At 39.2% G+C, this 25,966-nt stretch overlaps 1 protein-coding gene and 1 long non-coding RNA gene across 2 annotated transcripts in view; one reads left to right on the top strand and one right to left on the bottom strand.

The window, feature by feature from the left end:
- The window catches only part of LOC144455004 (uncharacterized), a 265,597-nt gene that overhangs the window by 97,428 nt on the left and 142,203 nt on the right, over nt 1-25,966 (bottom strand). The gene's annotated exons all lie outside the window — the stretch shown is intronic.
- The window catches only part of FAAH2 (fatty acid amide hydrolase 2), a 28,223-nt gene continuing 6,619 nt past the window's right edge, over nt 4,363-25,966 (top strand). The window contains 7 exon segments of the mRNA XM_078147891.1: nt 4,363-4,733; nt 9,573-9,655; nt 10,329-10,366; nt 10,369-10,464; nt 11,006-11,226; nt 16,187-16,294; nt 25,791-25,910. Coding sequence (XP_078004017.1) covers nt 4,536-4,733; nt 9,573-9,655; nt 10,329-10,366; nt 10,369-10,464; nt 11,006-11,226; nt 16,187-16,294; nt 25,791-25,910 — 864 coding nt within the window. The 5' untranslated portion in view covers nt 4,363-4,535.

Here is a 25,966-nt window from a genome sequence, read left to right as displayed (position 1 = left end):
CCATTTTGGAGAGCAATTTGGAACTATGCCCAAAGGACTATAAAAATGCACATACCCTTTGACCCAGCAATAGCACTTCTAGAGCTATATCCTAAAGAGATCATACAAATGGGAAAAGGACCCACATGTATAAAAATATTCAAAGCAGCTCTTTTTGTGGTGGCAAAGAATTGGAAATTGAGGGGATGCCCATCAATTGGGGAATGGTTGAGCAAGTTGTGGTATATGAATGTAATGGAATACTACTGTGTTATAAGAAATGATGAACAGTCTGACTTCAGAAAAACCTGGAAAGACTTGTATGGTCTGATGCTGAGTGAAGTGAGCAGAATCAAGAGAACATTGTACGCAATAACCGCCATGTTGTGCGATGACTAATATTGATAAACTTAACCCTTCCCAGCAATACAAGGATCTAAGACATCTCTAAAGGCCTTGTGATAGAAAATGCTATCCACATTCAAAAAAAGAACTATGGAATTCGAATGCAGATCGAAGTATACTATTTGCTATTTTTTTTCTCTTCTGTGAGTTGTGTTTCCTCTTTCTGGTAGTTCCTCCTATTGGTTCCAATTTTACATCATCACTGATCTGAAAATACGTTTAATAAGAATGCTATATATATATATATATATATATGTATAGCATATATCAGATTGTGTGCCATCTTGGGGAGGGTGGTGGGGAGGAAGGGAGAGAAAAAGTTTAAATTCAAAAGCATATGGAAGTGATTGTTGATAAATCAAAATAAATTAATAAAAGAAAAAGAACGATTCAAATGCAGGGGATTACTTCCTCCATTGAGAGCACTCTATTTATCTCAAACCTAGTGATTAGGAGAACAGTGGTGCCATCAACAGAAACAGACAAGGTAGGGAGAGATTTTAGCATGTAGCAGTTTTAGATGAGTTCAGTCTAGGGCATGTTGGGGTTCACGGGCATCCTCAGTGAAGACATACAGCAGGCTACTAGAGACTTGAGATTAGGGCTCCAGAGGTACATCAGGATGTGAAATATAGACTTGAGAATCATCCATGTAGAAATGATAACTGTAGGCAGGAGAGTAGATGAGATTGCTAAAAGAGGGAATATGGAGAGATGAGTTATGGAGTTATGGAAAGATGAATCATGAATTAAACAGATTTTTGGAGCTGGCTTTGGCTGTTAATTAAATGTGACATACAACAATGTTTCTATGCATAAAATGTTTTCCAAGATAGAGACTATCAAACCACAGACTATCAGACACAAAGGGGAACTTAGATCATCTAGTCCAAATAAGTGATGAATTTTGGGGACATAACCTGTTTTTAAATTTGTATTGTCTGGACCAAAAATTTCATAGAATTATGATTCCACAAAATGGCAGAGCTTGATGGGAACATGTCAATCATCTAGTCCAACTGACCTCATTTTCAGATGAAGAAACTGAGGTTCAAGGAAAGAAGTGGTTTGTCCAAGGTCATACAGCTAGTTAGTGAAAGAGCCAGGACTAACTCAGTACCAATGTGTTTTATATCTCCAGTATAAGGATGCATGATCATAATTGCTCTTCAAAATAAGGATTCTAAGTTCATGATCAACATGGGAGTAAGAGTGCTGGGAAACCACCTATGCCAGGAGGAGCAAGAGAGGAGGAAGGCATGGTGAAGGAGCTCTAAGCACAGTGCTTCAAAGCAATGGTGCTTAATAAAATGCTTGCTGACTGACTGATTGATTCCTGGGAGGCTTTTGGCAAGGGAAGGAGACCGCCTATCAGCCAGTTCTGTGGGATTACAAGTAGGGGGATAGATGGCTAGTAGGGGATTGGTTCTGTATAAGAAACCAGGAATGTTGAGGCACATATCTCCATAATTTCCCAGGAACTGAGCAAAGGCAGCCTGGAATTGCTCCTCCTCTGGAGAGCAGGGTGGAGTTTGTTTTTGGGAAAGACCAGATTGTTTTCCCTGCTGATAAAAATGCTCTTCTTCCCTCACTCTTTCCCCCTAGAAATGAGCAAAATACATTACCTACAAGTCCAGTCCAATATGACTTTGGTAGTAAAGATCCTTAAACTATATTATACACACACACATGTACACATATATGCACATATACATACATGTATGTGTGTCAATCATATTTACCATTTTGATAGCAGAGAGAGGTTAGAAAGCACAAAGGGGGAGGGGAACCAAATAGGGGATTTTTGTTTCATCTGTTTTGTTTGTTTTTTGGTGAGGCAATCAGGGTTAAGTGACTTTCCCAGGGTCACACAGCTGCTAAGCGTTAGGTAAGTCTGAGGCTGGATTTGAACTCAGGTCCTCCTGACTCCAAGGCCGGAGCTCTATCCACTGTGCCGCCTAGCTCTCCCCCAAATAGGGGATTTTTGAAAGAGTGGAGTGTGCAGAACAGAAAATCTCTCCTTGGTGACTTTGCTAAGGCTTATCCTTTTCCTCCTCACTGGGGACAATATATAGTTTGGAGGCCAGATTTGTGATGCAAAGAGTTTCATTGGTAGTCAAAGGGCTTGAACTCTGAGTCTTGTTTCAGTCACTAAGTATCTGAATTGCTGCAGATGCTGTGTGGACCTTAAAATAAGGGAATTGGATAAGATAGTTTTTTCAGGGCCCTCCAGTTTTTACATTTTCTGGTTCTTTCATGTCAATGAGCATTCTAGACTTCTTGTTCTCTTTCATCAGTGTAGGTGTTTCCTAAATCTAGAAGTTCACAGTCCTTTGTAATTTATTGCATTAATTGCAGAGGTCATTTTGGATAAGAAATTCATCAACTTGTGGCCAGCCTAGAGAGGCTCTCTCCATTCATTCAGCTAGACAGATCTTCAGACCTGATGTAGGGCCCTTCAGAGTTCTGTTCAAATCCTACTTCAGACACCCATTAGGTTTATCACCCTGGGGAAGTTACTTGATCTCACTGAGCCTCAGTTTCTTTAGCTGTAAAGTAGAGTAAATAATAGGCCCTGCCTCATAGAGTTTTTGTTAGGGAGCAAATAAGAAAATAAGTGTGCTGCAAAAAACCAATATCTAATTTACTGATGTAGTGCACCAGAGAGTCCCAGCTCTGAAGCCTGAGGACCTGGATTTAAATTTCACTTTTAACCCTTGGGACCTATGTGATCTTGAGCAAGTCACTTTGTCCTCCTTCACCTCAATTTCCCCATCTGTAAAAGAAGTGGGTTGGACTAGCTGACCTATGAAGTTCTTTTTTAGATCTCTAGGTTCAGTAAGCAGGCACACTGAGAGCACTGGCTTAGAAGTCAGAGGACCAGGGTGCTAATTCTGACTCTATTACTTATTCAGAGTATAGTGGATAAAGTGTTGAGCCTGGAGTCAGAACCTGAGTTCAAATCCTTCCTAGCTATGTGACCCTTTGTGACCAGGTCATTTAACCTGTTTGCTGCCTCCATTTTTTCATATGTTAAATGGGGATGACATCCTCTACTGCACAGGGCTGCTGTGAGGATCAAATGAGATGATAATTGTGAAATGCTTAGTTCAGTTCAAGGCACATAGTAGGCATTATATAAATGCTGTCTATTATTATTAGAAGTAATAATATATTTATATTAGAAGTATACATATTAGATTATATAATATATTAAGAATAATATATTAGAATAACCCCCCTCCTGGATCACTGTGGTGTGGCAGGGGCTTGAATAGCAAAATAAAACTGTAAGTTATGCCGTGCACTTACCCAAGACAGAGAGGTCACCGTGGAAAGTTTTGAGAAAAGGTGAGCCACTAGAGAAGGAAATGGCAAACCACTCCAGTTTCTCTGCCAAGAAAACCCTAAATGGAGTCACAAAGAGTAAGACAGGACTGAAAACGACTGAACAATAACAACTAGGTAGAAGAGGGATTGGTAAGTTCCGCTTGGTCAGAGGGCGAAAACTGGAACAACAGGCAGGAGTTGCATAGATCTAGGTTGACTCCCATCTGGAAAACCTTAGAATGAGACGGGCTGAGGTGAGGAGGTGAAGGTTCCCCTCAATGGGGCTCTTCCAAGGCTGTTGGTCGTTTTCAGATGGAAGCTACTTTTGGAGAAGGGGGTAACCTAGATTCATTCATTCATCAATCAAGTAGCATCTGCTAAGCACCTATTAAGTGCTACGCACAAAAATCAAAGGCCTTCCTCTCAAGGAATGGCCACTCTATGGGGAAACACGTGACTACTTACATGTCGAGTACCACGTCTATGCCTCGGCCTGTGTTAGGCACTAGGGATACAATGAAAGAGGTGAAACGTTCCTCGTCCCCAAGGCACTCACCCACACACCACCCCCACGCCACGCCCGGGCGGAATCAAAGCGAACCAGCTCTTGCCCACGTCGCGCCACCCTCTCTCCGGGGCCGCAGAGCCCCCGCGCCGCCGGACAGCCCGTGGCCTCGGAGGTGCTCAGACCCCGGCATCTCTGGCACCGCGCCCTAAAGGTGCGGGCAGGGCCTCGCCAGGGATTGTGGGTAAGCGCTTTAAAAGATGTCCCCGCGCGCCTAGTCGGCTAGGAGCAGTCCAGCCGGGCTCCTGTCAGCGCCATGCCACTGTCGCTCACCAAGCGCGGCCTTATGCTGCTGATGCGCGCCACAGGCTTCTTTATCCACCTCTTCGGCATTGCTGCACGAGCCTTCGACTTCCCCCTGCGCCACCGCGGCTGCCGTATAACCCAGCCCATGAGCAAGCTCCTGCTGCTCCTGTCAGGGGCGCAGCTAGCGAAACTCATCCGCCGCAGGAAGGTGAGAGGGGCGGGGCGGCGCGGGGCGGGGCAACACGGAGGCGGGGGGAAGGGGAGGAGGACGAGGCTGGGACTGGGCGCGGGCGGGTCGCGTATGCGCGACCCCCCCCCCCGGCCTCCTCGGCCTTTGGGGGGCTGCGGCGTGAGGCGAGCCGCCGGGCCGCAAGGCTTTCTGGGAGTTGCAGTTCTCGGCCTCGGTCGAGACAGCCTCACAAGTATTCCAGGCCCACTCCACCGGGGGCTCACTCCAAGCGGGCCCACTCTACCCCCACCCCCGGAACGAGCGCCTTACCCACGTTCAAGGCCAATCATTAGCTGGCAATGAGCCTGTTCTTGACTTCCTCGGCCTTCCCCTTTCCTTGCTTCTCCCTCTCCCCCTCCTCATTCAGGTCGCCTCCTCTTTCCCTTGTCTCTTTTCGCCAAAAACACGTTTAGCACCTCCTGTCCTTAGGTCTTGAGGCCTGAAAATGGCCATACCAGTTGCCTAGTCTATTCCTTTCCCTTAACAAAACGGGACACTGAGGCCCACAATAGCACAAAATGCCCCACAAAGGCTTAGTGAGCGGCAGAGCTGAGACCAGAACCGAAGGTCCCAAACTACAGGACCCACCTATCTCAAAAATGTTTGGCTGCCTCGATGATAACCTTAACTAGTTTCACTAATATGCATAAAAATATTAATGGGGAAACAGAAGGTATGTCATGTAATGGACCTTGAATAAGTCCAGTAGAAGCAGACCTGGTGCCAAAATTGTAATGTACTATACATCATGCTGAATTAGGAAATATCCACATTTTATTAAATGGTTAGTAAATATGGACTTAAGAGGCACCTTGGTAGCTCAGTGGATAGAGCTCTGAACTTGGAGCCAGGAAGACCCAAGTTCAAATTCAGCCTCAGACATGTACTTTGTGACCCTGGGTAAGTCACTTCACCTCTGTTTGCCTTAATCCACTGGAGAAGAAAATGGCAAACCACTCCCAATATCTTTGCTAAGAAAACCTCATGGACAGCATTGATGTGATATGATCTACAAAGAGTTGGAGATGGATGAATGACAAAATGTGGATGTAATGATTTTATTAAAATTATTGGCCCTAGAATTGGAAGGCCCTCCCCCCCAAAAAAAACCCCCCTCATTTTAGTACACAAGAAAACCAAGGTCCACAGCTCTTGGGTAAGATGGCAGGGGAAGGAAGCAGCAGGGCCAGGATTCCTTTCCTTTCTCTATATGCCAGTTACCCTATGTTCCATTCTTCTAGCACTGAGCTCTTTCTAATGGCTAAAGAGGTTAGTTCAGTCCAATTTCATTACCATGTCTGCTAAGGAAACTGTATAAGGACTTTGAAAGAAAAGCAGGACAATTACTGACTTGCTAATTATCAAAACCTGGTTCCTCTCTGGTAAATCTCTACAACCAGCTCCTACAGCAGTCTCAGGTAGTATGTGTGTATGTTTAGCGTTTGTCAGGGGAGGAGGGAGAAGTAGCTTCCCTTTGTGTTCTCTCCTTAGGTGAGCTGGGATAGCAATTCTTTGGAATCTGTGCTGAAAAAAAGTAGCAGGATGCAATTGCAGTTTCTAGGCATATCAGTTCTAGGAGCAAACAGAACAAAAACACGTAGACTTAGTCCCTTCCTTCCAATAGATCAAAACAAAATATGCCAAGAAGGTTCAGAAAAATCAGTCGATCTGAGAGACTTCCTTGAAGACAAGGGGCATTTTCTTGTTATATTCCTAGTACCTGAAAGAGTGCCTTTCACTTGGCAGATACTTAACATTGTGGAATTGCATGAACTAACATGAACATGGATTAAACTACACAGTCTCTGACCCTCTTTTGAGCTCTGTGATTCAGTGACTCAACTTTACCCTTTGTTACTTTACTTTTTGGAAGTTCTTGTGAGCACAACCCTCCTATTGGGATCTCTCAAGTAACTCTAACTCCCTTCTTTGTTTCAACATTAATGATATATTTTGTGTTCATTTTGTATGGATTCACTTTCAGATCATCAACCTCAATCCCTCTCAGGAGGGTGACACTTTCACCTCCCTGGTGAAGTAGCCCAAATGCAGCTGTAGGAGGCATGACTTGCGGAGGGTTTCATTAAGGCGGCTGATCCTGTCCAGTCTACTGTGATTTTTGTTGGGTTCCACCATAAGGGTAGTTCCTCCCTAACCTCAGGGTTCTTAAGATCTTCCTGGCTTTGGACAGAGATGCCAGCATCTGTATTACTTAAATGACATAGAAATGTTAGCTCTTGTTATTAACAAAAGCCTTTCTGTTCATTGAATATACTCTAAAGCAAGGGCCTTTTGGTGTGTCCTGGGCCCCTTTGGTGGTCAGGCTGATAAAGCCTAAGGACCCTTTCTCTGAATCACATTTTCTTTCTTTCTTTCTTTCTTTCTTTCTTTCTTTCTTTCTTTCTTTCTTTCTTTCTTTCTTTCTTTCTTTCTTTCTTTCTTTCTTTCTTTCTTTTCTTTCTTTCTTTCTTTCTTTCTTTTCTTCCTCTCTTTCTTTGTCTGTTTCTTTCTTTTTTTCTTTCTTTCCTTCTTTTTTTTCTTTCTTTCCTTCTTTCTTTCTTTCTTTTTTTTTTTGGCTAGGCAATGGAGTTAAGTGACTTGCCCAGGGTCACACAGTTAGTAAGTTTTATGTGTCTGAGGCCAGATTTGAACTCAGGTCCTCCTGAATCCAGGGCCAGTGCTCTATCCACTACACCACCTAGCTGCCCCCAGAATCACATTTTTAAATACATAAAATACATATTATGACAAAGGAAAACAACTATATTGAAGTACAGTTATCAAAATTTTTAAAATAATTAAAAAAAAAAAAGCTCATAGTTGCTAGGTGAAGAGCCCCTGCTCAAAAATAGGCAATGATGGAGAGCAATGAAGCTTGGATATGATTAATGATTTTATTAAAAATCATTGGCCCTAGAGTTGAAAAGGACCCCCCCCATCCCCTTATTTTAGGAAATGAGAAAACCAAGGTTCACAAATCTTGCATAAAGTCACACAGGAAGTAAGCAGGGTCAGGATTCCTTTCCTTTCTCTGTATGCCAATTACCTTATGTTCCATTCTTCTAGTCCCCAGCTCACCCATGTAGGAACATAAGGACATAACCCTAACAGCAAAGTGGGGAGCAAACCCTGTCTTACAGCTTTTCTTGTTAGAGAGCTATAGTTGAATTCTTGAAGTACATTGCATTCCTTAGAAAAAGTCTAACGACTATTTTGCTGACACAAGGGATTTTGAGGCCACATTTAATCCCTTCACCATCCACTATTCCTCAATACTTGAAATTCTGCTCCTCCATTTCACTCCCAAATTTCTTGAATGAACGAGCTATGGATTCTTGCTGCTTCTGTTCACTTTCCAACAATCCTTTGCAATCTAGCTTCTCCCCTCACCATTCTTCTGATACTACCATTTGAGTTGTCTTCCTACTTCACTCAATGTTATTCTTTTTCTTTTCATCCCCTAAACATAACATGCCTCAAGGTTCATTCTTTGTCTCTCTCCTCCTCCTTCTATTCTCTCCATACTTTCATTTTTTTTGTTAAATATTTCTTCATCCCATCCCATGTGCCAGGTATTGTGCTGAACTTCATTCACATCCTGGCATCGCTGTTGGGATGAAAGAGCTGTCTGGAGTTGGGCATGTGCTACTCAGCAGGATAGTGGGAACCTTCAGTTTGGGAGTGATTGTGAACAGCTCTCTGAGGCTAAGGGGTGGCCACTGTTTCCTGATGACACAGAGAGGGGCATCTACCTAAATTCCATTCTTGAGTACAAAGGGCTTTATCTCAACAGAAGTTGTTGACCAGCATTCTGACTGGTTTCTCTGCCTCCCCATCTCCTACCCTCTCTACTCTATCCTACACAGTACTGCAGTGTGAATGTTCCTAAAATATCTCCTCTGTCCTGTTATTCTCCTACCTACTGAAGCACCCTCCACTGTCTCCAGAACATAGGTCAGATCCCCACCAAATGCTGACCAACTACCATCTATGAGGCAGGAAAGCCAACCTAGCTGAGCTGCAAAGGGATAGACAGGAGGCAGTGCATGCTGGCAACTCACCAGGTGGTTGTTTTGTTCCCCTTGAGTCCCAAAGGCAATATCCCAGAACTGCTGGAAATATCAGTGCTCCCCACTGACCCTGCTTCCTAGCTCAGCCCCTGAAGTCATCATCCAGGAAATCACTTTCTGTGGAGATGAGACTTGTCAATGGCTTCTGTAGGTGGATCAAATGATTCACCATTACATATGGATATGGCTTTATCAGTGGAAATGACATTCAAAATTATACATTACCATCTGCTTTGTTACTCTACCCCAAGAACTACTGGGCCTTTCCAACTTGTAGCTGAAATCTACTACATGTGTTGTCTTTCCCATTAGAATGTGAGCTCCTTGTAAGCAGGGAACTGTCTCTGGTTTGGGTTTTTTTTTTTTTTACTTTGTATCCCCAGGGCTAGGTTTCGCATTTATTTTTGTCACCATACATTGATACAAGTGGCTTTCTCCACCTGGAATGACCTTTTCTTCCCATCTTGGTTTATCTCCCTTCTTTATTATGGCATTTACAGTCTGCTCTATGTTATGACAATTTGGGTCCTATTTCTATACCCACTAGATGGTAAGTTCCTTTAGAACAAGAGCTGTGTCTTAATCCTTCCTGTATCCTTGGCTATGCCTATTCTGCCTCTCATAGTGCTTTGTTCCAGGTAAGTGTACCATAAGTATTGATTAATGGAATCATTGATTGAAACCTTTCCAAATGTGCAATGCTACTTGCTTTTTAATGTGGGGTGTTTTTTTTTTTTAAATTTTGCAGGTGAAGTGTACAGATGTCATTAACACATATATTGACTGAATAAAGGAAGTGAACCCAATGATCAATGCAATTGTCAAGGATAGGTGAGTCAGAGTCCCAGGACAGGCCTTTATAATTACTCATAAGCAGGCATGAACTTGCTGCAAGTGAGAGGGAATTATAATTTTTTCCAAAGTTTGTCATCTCTTTTAGTGACAATGATTGGGAAACAAATTCTTATCTCCATATCCCTTGGGGAAAAGGCTGGTGCTTGTGGGATTCTAGATGCTTTGGTTTCATTGTCCATGACAGCTCTCTTTTGATCAGCTATCTTCATCAACATTTTATACCACAGCTAACAGCTAGGAAAAATGCTTTGGCAAGCAGCAGGGGGGGCAATCCTGCAGGGAAGGGAATGAAGCTTGCCCATCTTGGACTCCTTTCCACTGAATAACCCTTATATTCCTGTTTGGACTATTTGTCTTTCTGTGACTCAAGTTCTAAGTGACCCAAGATCCTTTCGTGATTAAAAATCAAATTGCTTTTCACAAGAGTAGAGTATTTCCACTCCTATATAGAAGACATATAAACTGAGATACTGAAAAGCCCTAATTCCATGCATTTGAGATGGACTTTTTTTGTGCTATCACATGAAATAATGGCTTCATTGGAGTAGCAGAGTATAGTTCAGATACTCACAGAAGATGCACTTTTGCTTACCAGTTTCCATATTTTTATGCTTTTTGCTTAAATGAGAGGGTTTTTTTTCCTCTCCAGATTTGAGGCTGTTCAGCAAGAAGCCTTGGCAGTAGATAAAGGCTGTCAGAGGAACAAGAAGATGAAGCAACACTAGAAAAGAAATGGCCCTTCTTAGGGGTCCCTTTGACTGTCAAGGAAGCCTTTGAGTTGCATGGTATCCTTTATTTTTCTCAAGGGGTATTTGGATTGAACTTATAGGTGATATATATTTCTCTGATCCTCTAGCAGAAAGGATAAACATTTATTAAGTGCCCACTATGTGCCAAGCATTAATGTAGCTGAATGGAATACAAGGCAATTTGGGTGGGTGGGTAGGGACTAGGAATTGGGGGAATCAAAACAGGCTTCCTGTAGGACTTAGCTTTAAGGAAGCTAGAGTGAAGTGGGTGTACATTCCAGTTCTGGAGACCAGTATGTGCAAAGGCTTGGAGATGGTCAATGCATTGATATGTACAATGAAGAACAAGGTTTGGAGTTGCCCATTCACTTAATGGCTTGAGTCCCATTAGACTTTCTAGTTTATTTATTTTTTTAATCAGGCTGCTCTGTTTGTTTTTTTTTTTTGGGGGGGGACACTGGGCACATGGGCCAACTGTGATCATTAGACCAACATGAGGCTGTTTTTTTTTCATATTCTACTACCTAGAATCCAAGAATCCAAGAATTGAAGCCAATTTGTCCTGTCTTTGTCCTAGGAATGCCCAATTCTTCAGGCCTGGTGAACCGTCAGAATGTTGTCTCCAAATCAGATGCTGCAGTAGTGGCATTGCTAAAGCAAGCTGGTGCCATTCCCCTTGGAGTGACCAATTGCAGTGAGCTTTGCATGTGGTATGAGTCCAGCAACAATGTCTATGGCAGAACCAACAACCCATATGATGTGCAGTGCATTGTAGGTGGTAGTTCAGGTGAGTTACATGTTTGAGTTAGAAGGAAGGAAGTAGTATATTAAGACTACAAAGTGAAATAAGGATCATTCAATCAATCACTAAGCATTGATCAAGCACCATAGGTGCAAATGAGAAAAAGAAAGACAGTCCCTACCCTCAAGGAGCTTGTTGTCTAATGGAGCTGACAAATGGTCCTGTTTGCCCAATTGGTCTGACTTATAAGCTAGTAGATAAAGACATAGCTACTTTAGGAAAATCTTTTCAACAGAAATGTAAACTTTGAAGAGAGATCAGTTCAAAATGGTTATTTTTCTCATGAAGACTTTCTAGCTTTAGGATGAGATTCAGTCAATAAGTATTTATTTGCTATTATATATCTAGCACTGTGGTTTCCTTTATTTAAAAAAATATTATTATGCTTTGGTTTTACACTGCCTTCCTTTCTAATTTAATATATTTTTTTAAATTTTAGTTTTTATTCTGACTTTCCAAACACAAAAAGAACATTTTCATACACAAAGTAGAATAGAAAGAGGATAATTTGTGAAAACTAGACTCTTTATGACATACAGTTTGCTTTTAAAATGTATATAATAACAGTGGATAGAGCATCGGCCCTGGAGTCAGGAGGACCTGAGTTCAAGTCCAGCCTCAGACACTTGATACTAGCTGTGTGACCCTGGGCAAGTCACTTAACCCTGACTGCCTCACCAAAAAAACAAACAAAAACCCCCCCAAACCAAAAAAAACCCCTAAAATGTATATAATAAATTAACCTTGTTACTTTTTTACCTTTTAATTTTTTTCAATTAATAGGCATTTATTTTCTCTCCCTCCCACCTCACCCTCATTGAAAAAGAAACAAAACACTTATAACAGAGTCTTATTTACAGTCAGGCAAACATATAACTTATAACATAGTCAAGCAAAACAAGTTCCCACATTGATCATGTGAAAAAATATATGTCTCATTCTACATCTTGACTCTATCACTAAATAATAATAATGATGATGATGATGATGATGATGATGATGATAGTAGCTAACATTTACATAGCATTTACTATGTGTCAGGTATTATGCTAAGCACTTTACCAATATTATCTCATTTGTTACTCATGACAACACTGGGAGGTAGGTGCTATTATCATCCTTATTTTAAAGATGAGAAAACTGATGCAAACTGGTGAAGTGACTTGCCCAGAATTACACAGTTAGGAAGGATCTGAGGCTGAATTTGAACTCAGGTCTTCTCGACTCCAGGCCCAGCACTCTGTGCACTGTGATGCCCCAGAGCTGCCTCATTGTTTCTCTGTCAGAAGGTAGGCGGTATTCTTCATCATGAGTCCTCTGGAATCCTGTCTACTCATTGCACTGATCAGAGTTTTTGTCCAAGCCAAATAACAATATTTTTTTAAAGAAAAGAAAGAGCAAGAAAAAAAAATTAAATCAGCAAAACCAATCAATACCTAAAAAAAAAGTCTGAAATATATGCCATGTTCCACACCTGTGGCCCTCTCACCTCTGCAAAGGAGTGGGGTGGAAATGTCATTTCATATCCCTTCTTTGGGGCTGTGCTTGTTCTTTGTAACTTTGCAACATTTGCTTTTGATTGTTTTGTGGTTTTCATTCTTTTCATTTACATTGTTGCAGTCATTGAGATTGTTTCCTTGATGACTTCCTTCTGCATCAATTCATGTAGATCTTCTCTATACATATCACATACATCATTTCTCACAGCACAGTCTTATTCCATTACATTCATGTACCACAATGTGTTTAGCTATTCCCTCTATGATGGGTATTTACTTTGTTTCCAATTCTTTGCTAATACAAAAAGTGCTGCTATAAAGATTTTGGTGTGTATGGGGACTTTCTCCTTATCAATGACCTACTTAGAGTAAATACCTAATAATAAAATCTCTGAGTCAAAGGATATGGACATTTTAGTCCCTTTATTTGCACAATTCCAAGTTATACCAGTGTGCCTGTCTTCCCACAATCCTTCCAATAGTTGCTATTCTCATCTTTCATCATCTTTGCCAAATTGCAGGGTATGAGGTAAAACTTCAGGGTTGTTTTGGTTTTTCATTTCTCTTATTATTAGTTATTTAGAACATTCTTTCACATGGCTGTTAATAATTTGCAGTTCTCTTGAGAATTGTTTCTTCATATCTTTTGACTATTTATATGTTGAAGAGTAGCTTTTGGTTAGATATACAATAATGTATGTATGTATCCATATTTATCTATTATTTATATGTCTTAGATAACAAATCCTTATCTTTGATAAAATTGGATACAAACATGTTTCCCTATTCTACCACTTCCTTTCTAAACCTAGATGAGTTAATTTTGTTTGCAGAAGCTTTTCAATTTCACATAATAAGAATGATCTATTTTATCTTTTGAAAAGTTCTTAAGTCTTTCAAAGTTGTTTTTAACCATTATAGAGAAACCAGAGAAGACCTGTACAAACTGATATGGAGTGAAATGAGCAGAACTATAACAATAAAATTGAAAGACAACTTTGAAAGGCATAACAACTCTGAATAATGCAGTAACCATTTCTTATGGCATAATAGCAATCCATTACATTCATATACCACAATTTGTTCAGCTATTCCCCAATTAAGTGGGGGCCCCTTTAGTTTCCAGTTCTTTGCTACTATGAAAAGAACTGCTATAAATACTTTGTACACATGGGCCTTTCTCCTCTTTAATTGATTTCTTTGGAGTATAGGCCTAGTATCATTAAGTCAAAGGCTATGCACAATTTACTAGCTTTGGAGGAAAAATTACAAGTTGCTTGCCAGAATGAGTTCACAAGTTCACAGCTCTACCAAAAGTGTAATAATGTACCTGTTTTCCTTCAACACTTTTAACATTTTTCACTTTTTCCTTCCGTCAACTCTGCCATGGGTATGAAGTAGAATCTCAAATTCACTTGTTACTTTCAAGGCCATCCTGCCCTATCTGTATTGCCTTTTGGACATGCTTCTGTTCTCTTTTTTACATTCTAAAAAGGCTCCAACGACCTGCTTTTCATCTATCTATTCATTCATTTATCTATATATTTGTTTATCTGTTTATTTAGCAGCACTATGAATAGTTCCCCCTTGCCTCCAACAATCCTTCCCCTAAAAAAAAAAAAAGAAAATCACAATCCTTTTAACAGATAAACATTGTCAAGGAAAACAAATCCACACATTTACCATGTCCAGAAACGTATGGCTTAGTCAGTAAGTTTCCTCATCAGTACTCTGGAGTCATGGTTAGTCATTTCATTGATCAGAGTTCTTGTATTGTTCAAAATTGTCTTTACAATGTTGTTATATCAGGCTAGTTGTTATAAGGCTCCAATGAGATCATGTAGTGATGTGCTGCCAAAGATACTGGAGTGCTTTGCCATTTCCTTCTCCATTTAGTAAACCTTAAACCAAAATGGAAAGAACACCCCATCTAAAGTCAGACGACCTTGATTCAAATCCCACTTCTGCCTCTTATTATATGTATAACTTTGGGTGGGATGTTTAACCTCCATGGACCTCAGTTTCTTCATTTATAAAAAGAGGGAATTGGACTAGATGACCTGAAAGGTCCCTGTCAGCTCTAGAACTCAGATCCTATGATCCTATATAAATATCTGCTATTAAATTAGAGAGGGCAAGCAACATAGAAAAGTGATAGATAAAAGAATCAGTGGGAAAATGTGGTTGATCTTCAAAATTTTGTTGTATTCTTACTTATGCTTTCCCATATTTTGAAACTCTCACTCAAGTGAGATATACCATTTCAGCAGTTAAAAGAGTTCATCTAGGTTCCTCCTGTTGGTTTTAATTATTACTTACAACATCACTAATGTGAAAATATGTTTAATAGGAATGTAAATGTATAGCCTATATCAGACTGTGTGCCATCTTGGGGAGGGTGGTGGGGAAGAAAGGGGAGAAAAATTTTAAACTCAAAAGCATATGGAAATGATTGTTGATAAATCAAAATAAATTAATAAAATAAATTTTTTAAAAAGAGTTCATCTAACCCTCAAACCACCCTGCCTCTAGTTCATGTCTGCTGCCTTCAGGGAGCAAGAAAAAAGTCCCAGCTGTCCAATGTCAGGTGATTTTAGGCCAGTGGAATAATCAAGAGATTTAGCATGCTTTTTCAGTCTGCATCTTTGTATGAAAAATACAATTTTTTTAAAAAAACTAGAACTTGTCTGTTTGGTAACAGCAATATTTCCTATCTTCATTGACAAATGATGTGATCAGATTGGCTCTGTAGAGGAGGCCCTGAAATGGAGAGAGACTACAGGCAATGAAATTGGTTAGGAACCTCAGGCACTAGTCTAGGGAATAACTAAGGGGGGCTTGGCAAGAGGCATGGCCATGAGAGTAGAAAGGGAAGGAGATGCCACCAGAGTGAGATTGTCGAAGTACAGTAACAGGGATGTGGCCACTGATTGGAGGTGGGGGGATGGCAGCCATGGAGAGGGAGATGTCAAGCTTAGTTGGCTACAAAACAAAATGCTTTAGGTGTGCCCAGCCTCCATTATCGCTTGCTCCTGTAGGTAGTCATCCACTTAAAATTGTTAAAAAATTAGAGGGGAACATTGGACCCAACCCATTTTAAATTCCATTCTTGTCTCTAAGATCTCTTAATGATCTAATTTGCAGGGGCAGATAGGAACTTATTCATATACCCAAGTTTGTTGTGTCTTCTGCAAGCAGATATTAGATGCCCCTGCCTTCTCTTGCCTCTCTGACTGAAGGTGCTGCCCTAATCCTAAATCCATACTTTGCTTATCTTTCTTTATTTATATAGGCATTATAGGTACTTTTTTTTAAGAGCTCACTATATCTGAAGTCAGAAGATTCTGACAATCTTGGTTAGTATTTTATAGCACAGTAGTTTAGGTAGTGGGAGGAGACAGGGGTAAATATTTTTATTAATATCCCTTTCCTTTTCTTTACCTCAGATTAAAGTTAGATAAAAAGGTTCCAGCACAAAAAAATAAAATTCTACTGGATGGAACATGATGGTGGCTCATTTCTAGTCTCCCAAGTGGACCAAGAACTGTTTCAGGCCCAACAGAAAGTAAGTAGGAGCAGGATTTAGTTATTTATGATAGTCATCACCTAAGAAGTGACATACTAAACTTTATCCTTTAATGATGGATATGTGGGTAATACTGTCCAAAGCCAAGTTGAACTGTTTAAATACCATTTCATGTGATGATAGCAAAAGTTCTACCAGACTCATACTCCTAGCTTCAACTAAAATAATTGTTTGTGTGTATGTATGTGGTAGAGAGAAGTCATAGTTTCAATAGATTTAGAGCTCAGAAAGATCTTAGAAGTCATCTAGTATACTCCACATTTTGTTTTGTTTTAAAAATGTTTTATTGACGTCTCTTACCTTTATGTCTTAGTCACAAATACGACATGAATAAAGGCACATCTAAATAATTAGAGAAATATGAATTGCTCATGTGCGGACCTGGCCAAATTTTAAAAAATGACAATTCTACCTACCTAAATTACTTTACTTGTTCAGCGCCATACTAATCAAAACAAAAGGAGTACTCTACAGAGCTAGGAAAAAAATATAACCAAATTCATCTGGAGGGACAAAAGGTCAAGAGTATCAAGAAAATCAATGAAAAAATTGGGAGGGAGGAAGGCCTAGCTGTACCTAATCTCAAACTATATTACAAAGCCATAATCATCTAAACAATTTGGTACTAGGTAAGAAATAGAGTGGTTGATCAATGGAATCCATTAGTTTTACAATATACAGAAGTAAATAAGGACAGTAAACCTAGTATTTGATAAACCCAAAGATCCCAGCTATTAGGGCAAGAATTCACTGTTCAAGAAAAACTTCTGGGAAAACTGGCAGATATATGTATGTGTATATATATGTGTGTATATATATGTATGTATGTATGTATGTATGTATACATATATGTGTGTGTGTTTGTGTTTCTTCATCCAATTTATGCCTAGTTCTTTGCTATAATTTAAAAGGCCACTATTAATATTTTGGCATGAATTGGACCTTTGCTTATTTCTTTGAGTTATATGTCCAGTAGTGTGATTGCCATGATAAAAGGTATGGTCAATTTAGTAATTTTTCTTTAATAATTAAAAATTGAAAGCCAAAATAGTTAGACCACTCATTTCATAGCTTCATTCAAAGTGCATCAGTGTGTTTATCTTCCACAGCCCTTCCAATATTCTTTTCTTTTTTATCCTTGCCAGTTTGTATAGAGTAATGTGAAACTTCAGATTGCTTTTATTTGCATTTGGAGCATGTTTTTCTGTGGTTGTAAACTTTATTTTCAAAGCAATTCATATTCTTTGACCACTTATCCTTTGGGGAATGAGTTGATGTTATATATTTGTGTCAATTTCCTACATAGTTTGAATATTGTTGTTCAGTTGTTTTTTAGTCATGTCCAACTCTCCGTGACCCCATTTGGGGTTTTCTTGGCACAGATACTGGAGGGATTTGCCATTTCCTTCTCCAGCTCATTTTATAGATAAGGAACTGAAGCAAACAGGGTTAAGTGACTTGCCCAGGGTCACATAGCTAGTGTCTGAGGCTGGATTTGAACGCAGGAAAATGAGTCTTCCTGGCATTCTATCCACTGCATCACCTACCTGCCCCTATATAGTTTGGATATCAGACTTTTATTAGTAATATTTTATGAAAATATTTTTTCTACTCTACTGCTTCTAATTCTCTATTTATTAATTTTATCTGTCCAAAATATTTTTAATTTTATGTAGTCAAAATTATCTATTATATCTCTTGCCATCTTTTCTTTTTGTTCGGTTAGGAATTCTCCTTCTAGCCCTAGTTGTGACAATTGCCAGATCTCATTTTAGGTTATTTTTTTATGTTGAGAGTTCTTATATTTAAGTTGTATATCCATTTTGAGTTTTTGGTAATAAATGGTATAAAATTATCTAATCATAATTTCTGTGAAACTGATTTTCAGTTTTCCTAGCTGTTCTTGTCTCCCAGTAATTTATGTTCTAGAGTTTATCAAATGTTCGCTGTTTTGGATTGTTTCTGTTTCTTGCTTATCTAGTCTGTTCCATTAATCTACTTCTCTCTTTTTTTTTCTTAATACCAAATTGCTTTGCTGATTATTGTTTTATAATACAGCTTTAAGCCTGGTAATGCTATCTCCTTTATTCATACCTTTTTTTCCTCATTGTTTCCTCTAACATTTCAGACCAAATGAATTTTGTTATGATTTTGTCTAGTTCTAAAAAGTGTCTTCTCCCAGGTAATTTGATTGGTTTAGCACTAAATCTGTAAATTAATTTAAGTGATGTTATGGGGCAGGATATTAGTGGAACACTAGCTGGGACTATAGCGATAAAGGAAGTTGTGGTGCCAATCTGAAGCAGTTTGGGTTAACTTTGCCCTTAGATTAATTGATCTGGGATCCAGCTGTGAGCTCTTTGGGCAAGAAGAAAATAAAAGTCTTATCTCAGTCAAATCCAGTACTTGACTCTTAGGCAATTCGACAAGACTCTAAGTTATAATTGAGTTGCTGATCTGCATTGGTTTCTAGACCAGAAGGTCCTGCATCAATAGAATCATGAGTCAATACAGATATATTGTATGAATACATATGTGTGTATATGCACATATATTTTAATTAGAAACTTAACTGTCTCTGATAAGCAGGTAAACATTCAGGTATCCCTGTCGTAAGCATTATTGTTGTCTGCAGTATCTGATTGGATGGTACCCTCTAGGAAACAGCCAAAGTATAAGGAAGAATTTGTTCTGCTGCCTTCACTTAATGGTCTCAGACAGAGTGAGACTTAGATAAACCCTGAAGTTAGAGGATGAGGGTCCCCAGTTTTAAGTAGCCTGTTCAATTGGAACTAATTCTTTTATTACAAAATGAGAACTTTAGTCAGTCAGTCAGTAAACATTTATTAAGGTCTTACTATGGTACTGTGCTAGGTGCTGGGGATACAAAAAGAGGCAAAAGACAGTCTCTGCCCTCAAGGAACTTAAAATCTAGTGGAGAGACAACATACAAACAAATATATACAAAGTAAAGGATATACAGGATAAACAGGAAATAATTGACAGAGGGAAGATGCTGGAATTAAGAGGGGTTGGGAAAGGCTTCCCGTAGGAGGTGGAGAAAAGAGGAGAGATTGGTTAGTATAGAGGAGGTAGCCTGGGAGAGAATTGAAGAGTTGAGGGACTGGTATTCACAGTCTGGACAAAGAGTAGTATTTGGTAAGGGAAGACAGAGGGTGGAAAACCAATAGATTATAGTTGGATAAGGGGATTTAAGAATTCTTGAACATGGAAGTGATATATTTGTGAATGATAGCAAGATTAAGGATATGACCATCTTTGTCTGTGATAAAGGTCATGGGAAGTGAGTTGGCTGAGGAGATGAGTAGTTACGGTATTTGAGGGAGAGTCAATATGTATGTTGCAATCTCCAAGTATGAGAGCAGGGGTTGAGGAGGAGAGAAAAATTATGATGCAGGCACTGTATCCATTTTGCAGCCAGGTACTGTAAACATTGAAGAAGGAAGGGTAGTGACTTGGGGGTCTGTAGACAACAGCTACCAAGATTTTGATTGGATGGTAGTTAGAAATAGCATGAACCTCAAAGGAGGAGAGGTTACTGAGTGATGGAGGTAGGGGGAGAACTTGGAAATGGCAACAAAGAGGCAAGGAGCATCCCAACTCCCTTGCCTTGATCAGTGAGCCAAGGAGAGTAAGTGAAGGTACAGCCAGTATTGGAAAATGTGGCCAGGAACTCTGTGTCATTGGGAGGAGTCAGGCCTTGGTAACTGCTAACAGATGGAATAAAAGATTTAAGATGAAGGGAAGTCTATTGTTGATGGAACAGGAATTCCAGAGGGCACAGTGGAAGGGCTGGATGGAGTTAGGTTTGAACTTTGGGGTAGGAAGGTTGAGGGGCATGAGAAAAAGGAATTGGGTGATGGGGGGTTAGGAATGGACTTTGGATGATGATCTACAGGAGTTCATAATCACTGGAATGTGATGAGTATGACCAAAAATGAAAATGTTCATCATTGAGTGGAGGACATCATTCTTACCAAAGGAAGCTGGAGATCCAGCTGGAGGCAAATACAGCATGAGATGAGAGGGATACAGTCAGATGAGAGGCCCAATTTCACTATTCCTCTAGATTTATTTGAGCTACTGTATGATGATGTAGTGCTAACATTCTAATTGGGGAGAAAAAAACAAGTATCAATTCAGAACCTTAATGTCTTTATGGGATATTGAGGAATTAAGTAAGAAAAAAAAAAAACAGAGGTCCTGAATAAATTGGTTCTTTTCTGGAGGTTTGAAGTGGGAGAAGAAGAAGGAGGGAAAAAAGGAAAAAATACTATAAAGTAGAAAGGAGGAAGGAGAAGGTAGAACTTAGAATGGGGATGTTTAACATGAAGACTATACAGACATAGAAGAAAGGGTAAGGAGAACAGGTATTAGACGAGCCTTACTCTTATTTTAAATGGACAAAGGAGAATTGAAATAATAATGTCAAATAAAAGGGCCATTGAAACTTTTTTTCAAAATGCACAGAAGAGGGGGCGGAGCCAAGATGGCACAATAAAGGCAGAGATTATTTGAATTCTCCCAAATTCCCCTCCAAACAACATTAAAATAATGCCTTAAAAGGAACTAACAAAAGGGTGGGGTGAAATAATTTTCCAGCCCAAGACAAATTAGGTTGGCAGGAAAGGTCTTCTCACTGGGGTGAGAGTAGAGCACAATCCAGTGCAGGCCCCACCCTAGCAAGCCAGCAGCATATTTTGAAGTTGACTGAATCTGTGGCTGTGGCTTCCTGAGCTATCAGCCCACAGATTGTAAGGGGGTTAGATAATTGGTTAGAGGGAGGGGACCCTTTGCTGGCAATGGTAGCAGAACTCAGTTGCAATGTCCATTACACAGTTCTTGGTCACAATCCCAGAGAGAGAAAAAGCACTAAAACACTAGTGCCTGCAGCTGCAGTGGAGCAGCAAACTTGGTCATAGTTCCAGGGTGGAAAAGAGTGCTTGTGGTCACTCACAAACCAGAGCACAGGCTAGTAGAGCAGTGACCACACCTCTCCTTACATCAATACCACCTTGGAAGAACTGGAAACTTACAGACTCTCAGAACTAGCTCTGGAAACAGCAGCACAAAAAACTGAAGTTTGGGAGTGCTCTCTTTACCCCAGGAGCAGAGCCCAACTTTAACACAAAGTTCAAAGTCAAGAAACAGGCGGGAAAAATGAGCAAATGAAAAAAAAAAAACCTGACCACAGAAAGTTACCGTGGTGACAGGGAAGTTCAAAACTCAAACTCAGGGGCAGCTAGGTGGTGCAGTGGATAGAGCACTGGCCCTGAAGTCAGGAGGACTTCAGTTCAAATTTGGCCTCAGACCAAACACTTGACACTTACTAGCTTTGTGGCCCTGGGCAAGTCACTTAACCTCAATTGCCCAAAAAAACAAAAAAAAAAAAAGAAAAAACCTCAAACTCAGAAGAAGACAACAAAATCAAAACTGCTACGTCAAAAGCCTCAAAGAAAAAAATGTGAATTGGTCTCAGGTCCAAAAAGAATTCCTGGAAGAGTGAAGGATTCAAAGGATTTCAAAAATGTTTAAAAATGATTTGAAAAATCAAATAAGAGAGGTAGAGGAAGAACTGGGAAAAGAAATGAGAGTGATTCAAGAAAATCATGAAAAAGGAGTCAACAATTTGTTAAAGGAAGCACAAAAATACTGAACAAAATAGCACCTTAAAAACAGAATAAGACAAACGGTAAAAGAGGAACAAAAATCCATTGAAGAGAAAAACTCCTTAAAAAGCAAAATCAGCCAAACAGAAAAAGATGTTAAAAAAAACTCACCAAAGAGAAGAACTTCTTAAAAAGTAGAACTGGCCAAGTAGAAAGGGAGATACAAAAGATCATTGAAGAAAATAATTGCTTAAAAATTAGAACTGGGCAAGTGGAAGCTAGTGACTTCATGAGACTCCAAGAAACAATAAAACAAGACCAAAATAATGGAAAAAATAGAAGAAAATGGGAAATATCTCATTGGAAAAACAACTGACCTGGAAAATATATCCAGGAGATATAATTTAAAATTATTGGACTACCTGATTAAAAAAAAGAGCCTAGCATTATATTTTAAGAAATTATCAAGAAAAACTGCCCTGATATCCTAGAGCCAGAGGGTAAAATATTAATCAAAAGAATTCACTGATCATCTCCTGAAAGAGATCCCAAAATAAATACTTCCAGAAATATTGTAGCCAAATTCCAGAGCTCCCAGGTCAAGAAGAAAATGTTACAAGCAGCCAGAAAGAAATAATTCCAACATCATGGAGCCAGTCAGGATAACGCAAGATTTAGCAGCTTCTACATGAAAGGATTGGAGTATGATATTCCAGAGGAAGGCAGAGGAGCTAGGATTACAACAAAGAATCATTTACCCAGTAAAACTGAATATAATCTTTCAGGGGAAAAATAGCATTCAATGAAATAGAAGACTTTTGAACATTCCTGATGGAAAGACCAGAGCTGAATAGAAAATCTGACTTTCAAATACAAGACTCAGGAGAAGCATAAAGAGGCAAACATGAAAAAGAAATCATAAGGGATTCAATAAAATTAAACTGTTTATATTGGCAAGATGATACTTGTATATATGGGAAGATGATACTTGTAACTCCAAAGAGCTTTCTCATTATTAGGGCAGTTAGAAGGAGTATACATAGGCAGACCCTCAGGATTTCTTGACAAAACAGAAACAATTCCTATTTACATTCACTCTGAGTCAATCAGGGACCCAGATGGCTCCAGGGGAGAAAGTAAGGCTGGTGACTTTGCACAGCCCTCTCTCACTTAAATCCAATTTGTTGCATGTCATGGCATCACCTCCCTGATGTCATGGTCCTCTTCCAGAACGAAGGAGAAACAACAACAACAACATAGGGAGAGGGCATGGGTGTGAGTTGACCATGGTGGGATGATACTCAAAAAAATAAAACAAAAGTAAAAGGTAACAAAGAGAGATAACAATGATGGGATGTTATCATAAAAAACTAAATTAAGATGTGAGAAAGAGGGATGCCCTGGGAAAAGGGGAAAGGGAGAGGTAGAATGGGGTAAATCATCTCACACAAAAGAGGTAGAAAAGAGCTTTTATAGTGCAGGGGAAGATTTGGGGAGGCAAAAACACTTGAACCTTATTTTCATTGGAATTGGATCAAAGAAGAAATCTATTCTTACCCTACAGAGAAGCAGTAGGTGAAGGACACAAGAGAAGGGAGTGTGTTGCTGATAGAAGTGAGGGAAGATTGGAGGAGGCAGTGGTCAGAAGCAAAATATTTTTGAGGAGGAATGGTGTCAAAGGAGAGAGAGAGAGAAAGATAAACAGAGAAAATAGGATGGAGGGAAATACATAGTAATCATAACTGTGAAAAAATTACAGCAAGTTTCTCTGCTAAAGGCCTTATTTCTCAGATTTATAGAGAACTAAGTCAAATTTATAAGAATACTAAGTCATTCCTTAATTGATAAATGGTCAAAGGATATGAACATGAAGTTTCAGATGAATATTTTAAATCAATCTACAGTCATATGAAAAAATGCTCTAAATCACTCTTGATTAGAGAAATACAAATTAAAAGAACTTCAAGGTACCACCCCACACCTATCAGAATGACTAATGTGACAGATAAGGAAAATGAAAAATGATGGAGAAGATGTTGGAGAGGACACTAATGCACTGTTGGTGGAGTTGTGAACTGACCCTACCATTCTGGAGAGCAATTTGGAACTATGCCCAAAGGGCTATAAAATACTTTGACCCAGCAATATCTCTACTAGGTCTGTATCCCAAAGAGATAAAAAAAAAATTAAAAAAAGGACCCATATATACAAAAATGTTTATAGCAGCTCTTTTTATGGTGGCAAAGAGCTGGAAATTAAGGGAATCCCCATCAATTGGGAATAGCTGAACAAATTGTGGTGTGTGATTATGATGGATACTATTGTGCTATAAGAAATGACAGGCAGGATTCTCTTAGAAAAACCTGGCCTTACAAAAATGGATGCAAAGTGAAATAAGAAGAGCCATGAGGCATTGTACATACTAACAGCAGTATTGTATGATGATCAACTATGAATGACATATTCTCAGCAATACAATGACCCAAGATAATTCTGAGGAACTTATGATGAAAAAATGCTATCCATCTCCAGAGGAAGAAATGATAGATTATGAATGCAGATCAAAACATACTTTTTTCTTTATTTATTTTTCTTGGGGGTTTTTTTGTCTTTGTTTTCTTTCACAAAGTTATTAATATGGAAATATGTTTTCATGTCTGCACATGTGTAACCTACCTATATCAAATTCCTTGCTTTCTCAATGAGGGGGGAGGTGAGGGAGGGAGAAAATTTGGAAATCAAAATTTAAAAAAACAAATGTTAAAAATTGTACATGTAATTGGGAAAAGTAAATATTAAATATATTTTTAAAATATAAGAAATGATGAGCAAGATGATTTCAGAAAAACCTGGAAAGACTTATATGAACTGATGCAAAGTGAAGTGAGCAGAAACAGGGGAACACTGTACACAGTAACAGCAATATTATATGATGATCAACTGAGAATGACTTAGCTAATCTCAGCAATAATGATCCAAGATATTTCTGAAGGACTTAAGATGAAAAATGCACTCCACCTCCAGAGAAAGAACTGATGGAGTCTGAATATAGATCAAAGCATATTACTTTTCACTTTCTTTATTTTTCTTGTTTTTCTTTGGTCTGTGTTTTCTTTCATGAAAAATGTTTTGCAAAACTGCAAATGTTTAACTTTAAATTGCTTGCCTTCTCAATGAGGGGGGAGGAGTGGAAGGGAGGGAAAGAATTTGGAACTCAAAATTTTTTTTTAAATGAACGTTAAAATTGTTTTTAAATGTAATTGGGAATAATAAAGTATTTTAAAAGTAAAATGTGCAGAAGAGAATTGAAAGAAGTTCAGAAGGAAGCACAGATCAATGGGACAGTTTTGAAACTGTTTAAAACAACATGTATGGAATGGAAATTCATGGTTTTCTATGAAATCTTTTTGTGTTCTGCTGTAAAGCAATAACTAAAAGATAATACCTTGCTTGAAGTATATAGAAACAGTTTACTGTTTTCTATCAGATTGGGTTTCCTTGTGAATCTGAAACTTCCTCCCAAACAAACCCTCGACTCTGTGCATGGCCCAGCAGGGTCTGTGTAATGACAATGGATTATTTGGAGCCATGTAAGGAGTGAAAAAGGGGTCTTGGTCATAACCAGGTCTGACTCAACAACCTTAGCCTGGCAGCACTTCTATCATTGTCTGTTTACCTTTCAGCCAGAATGGTAAGTTAGCCATTCACCATCCAAGAGGTATCGGTTCCCGAATTCACCTCCTTGGAGTCCTTGTTTGTGATCCATAGGATACTTTACTCACTTTGATGTAGCCAGAGTTTTCAACTGATGAATTTTTTTTGTTTTTACTTCTCTTTGGTCTTAGGTGGTGAGACATCTGGAGACTGTGCTAGGTGCCTCAGTTCAGCATGTAAAACTTAGACAAATGAAATACTCTTACCAGATCTGGGTCACCATAATGTCGGCCAAGAACCATGATGGCACGGTATGGTGTCATGGGATTGTGGTATCATGATATGCTTTGAGGACTGTGGGTTTGAT

This window comes from Phascolarctos cinereus, unplaced genomic scaffold (genome assembly GCF_003287225.1).
Source record: "Phascolarctos cinereus isolate Bilbo 61053 unplaced genomic scaffold, phaCin_HiC Scaffold_8;HRSCAF=390, whole genome shotgun sequence".
Lineage (NCBI taxonomy): Eukaryota > Metazoa > Chordata > Mammalia > Diprotodontia > Phascolarctidae > Phascolarctos > Phascolarctos cinereus.
Note: the sequence above shows the minus strand (reverse complement) of the source record. Positions and strands in the feature narration are given on the sequence as shown.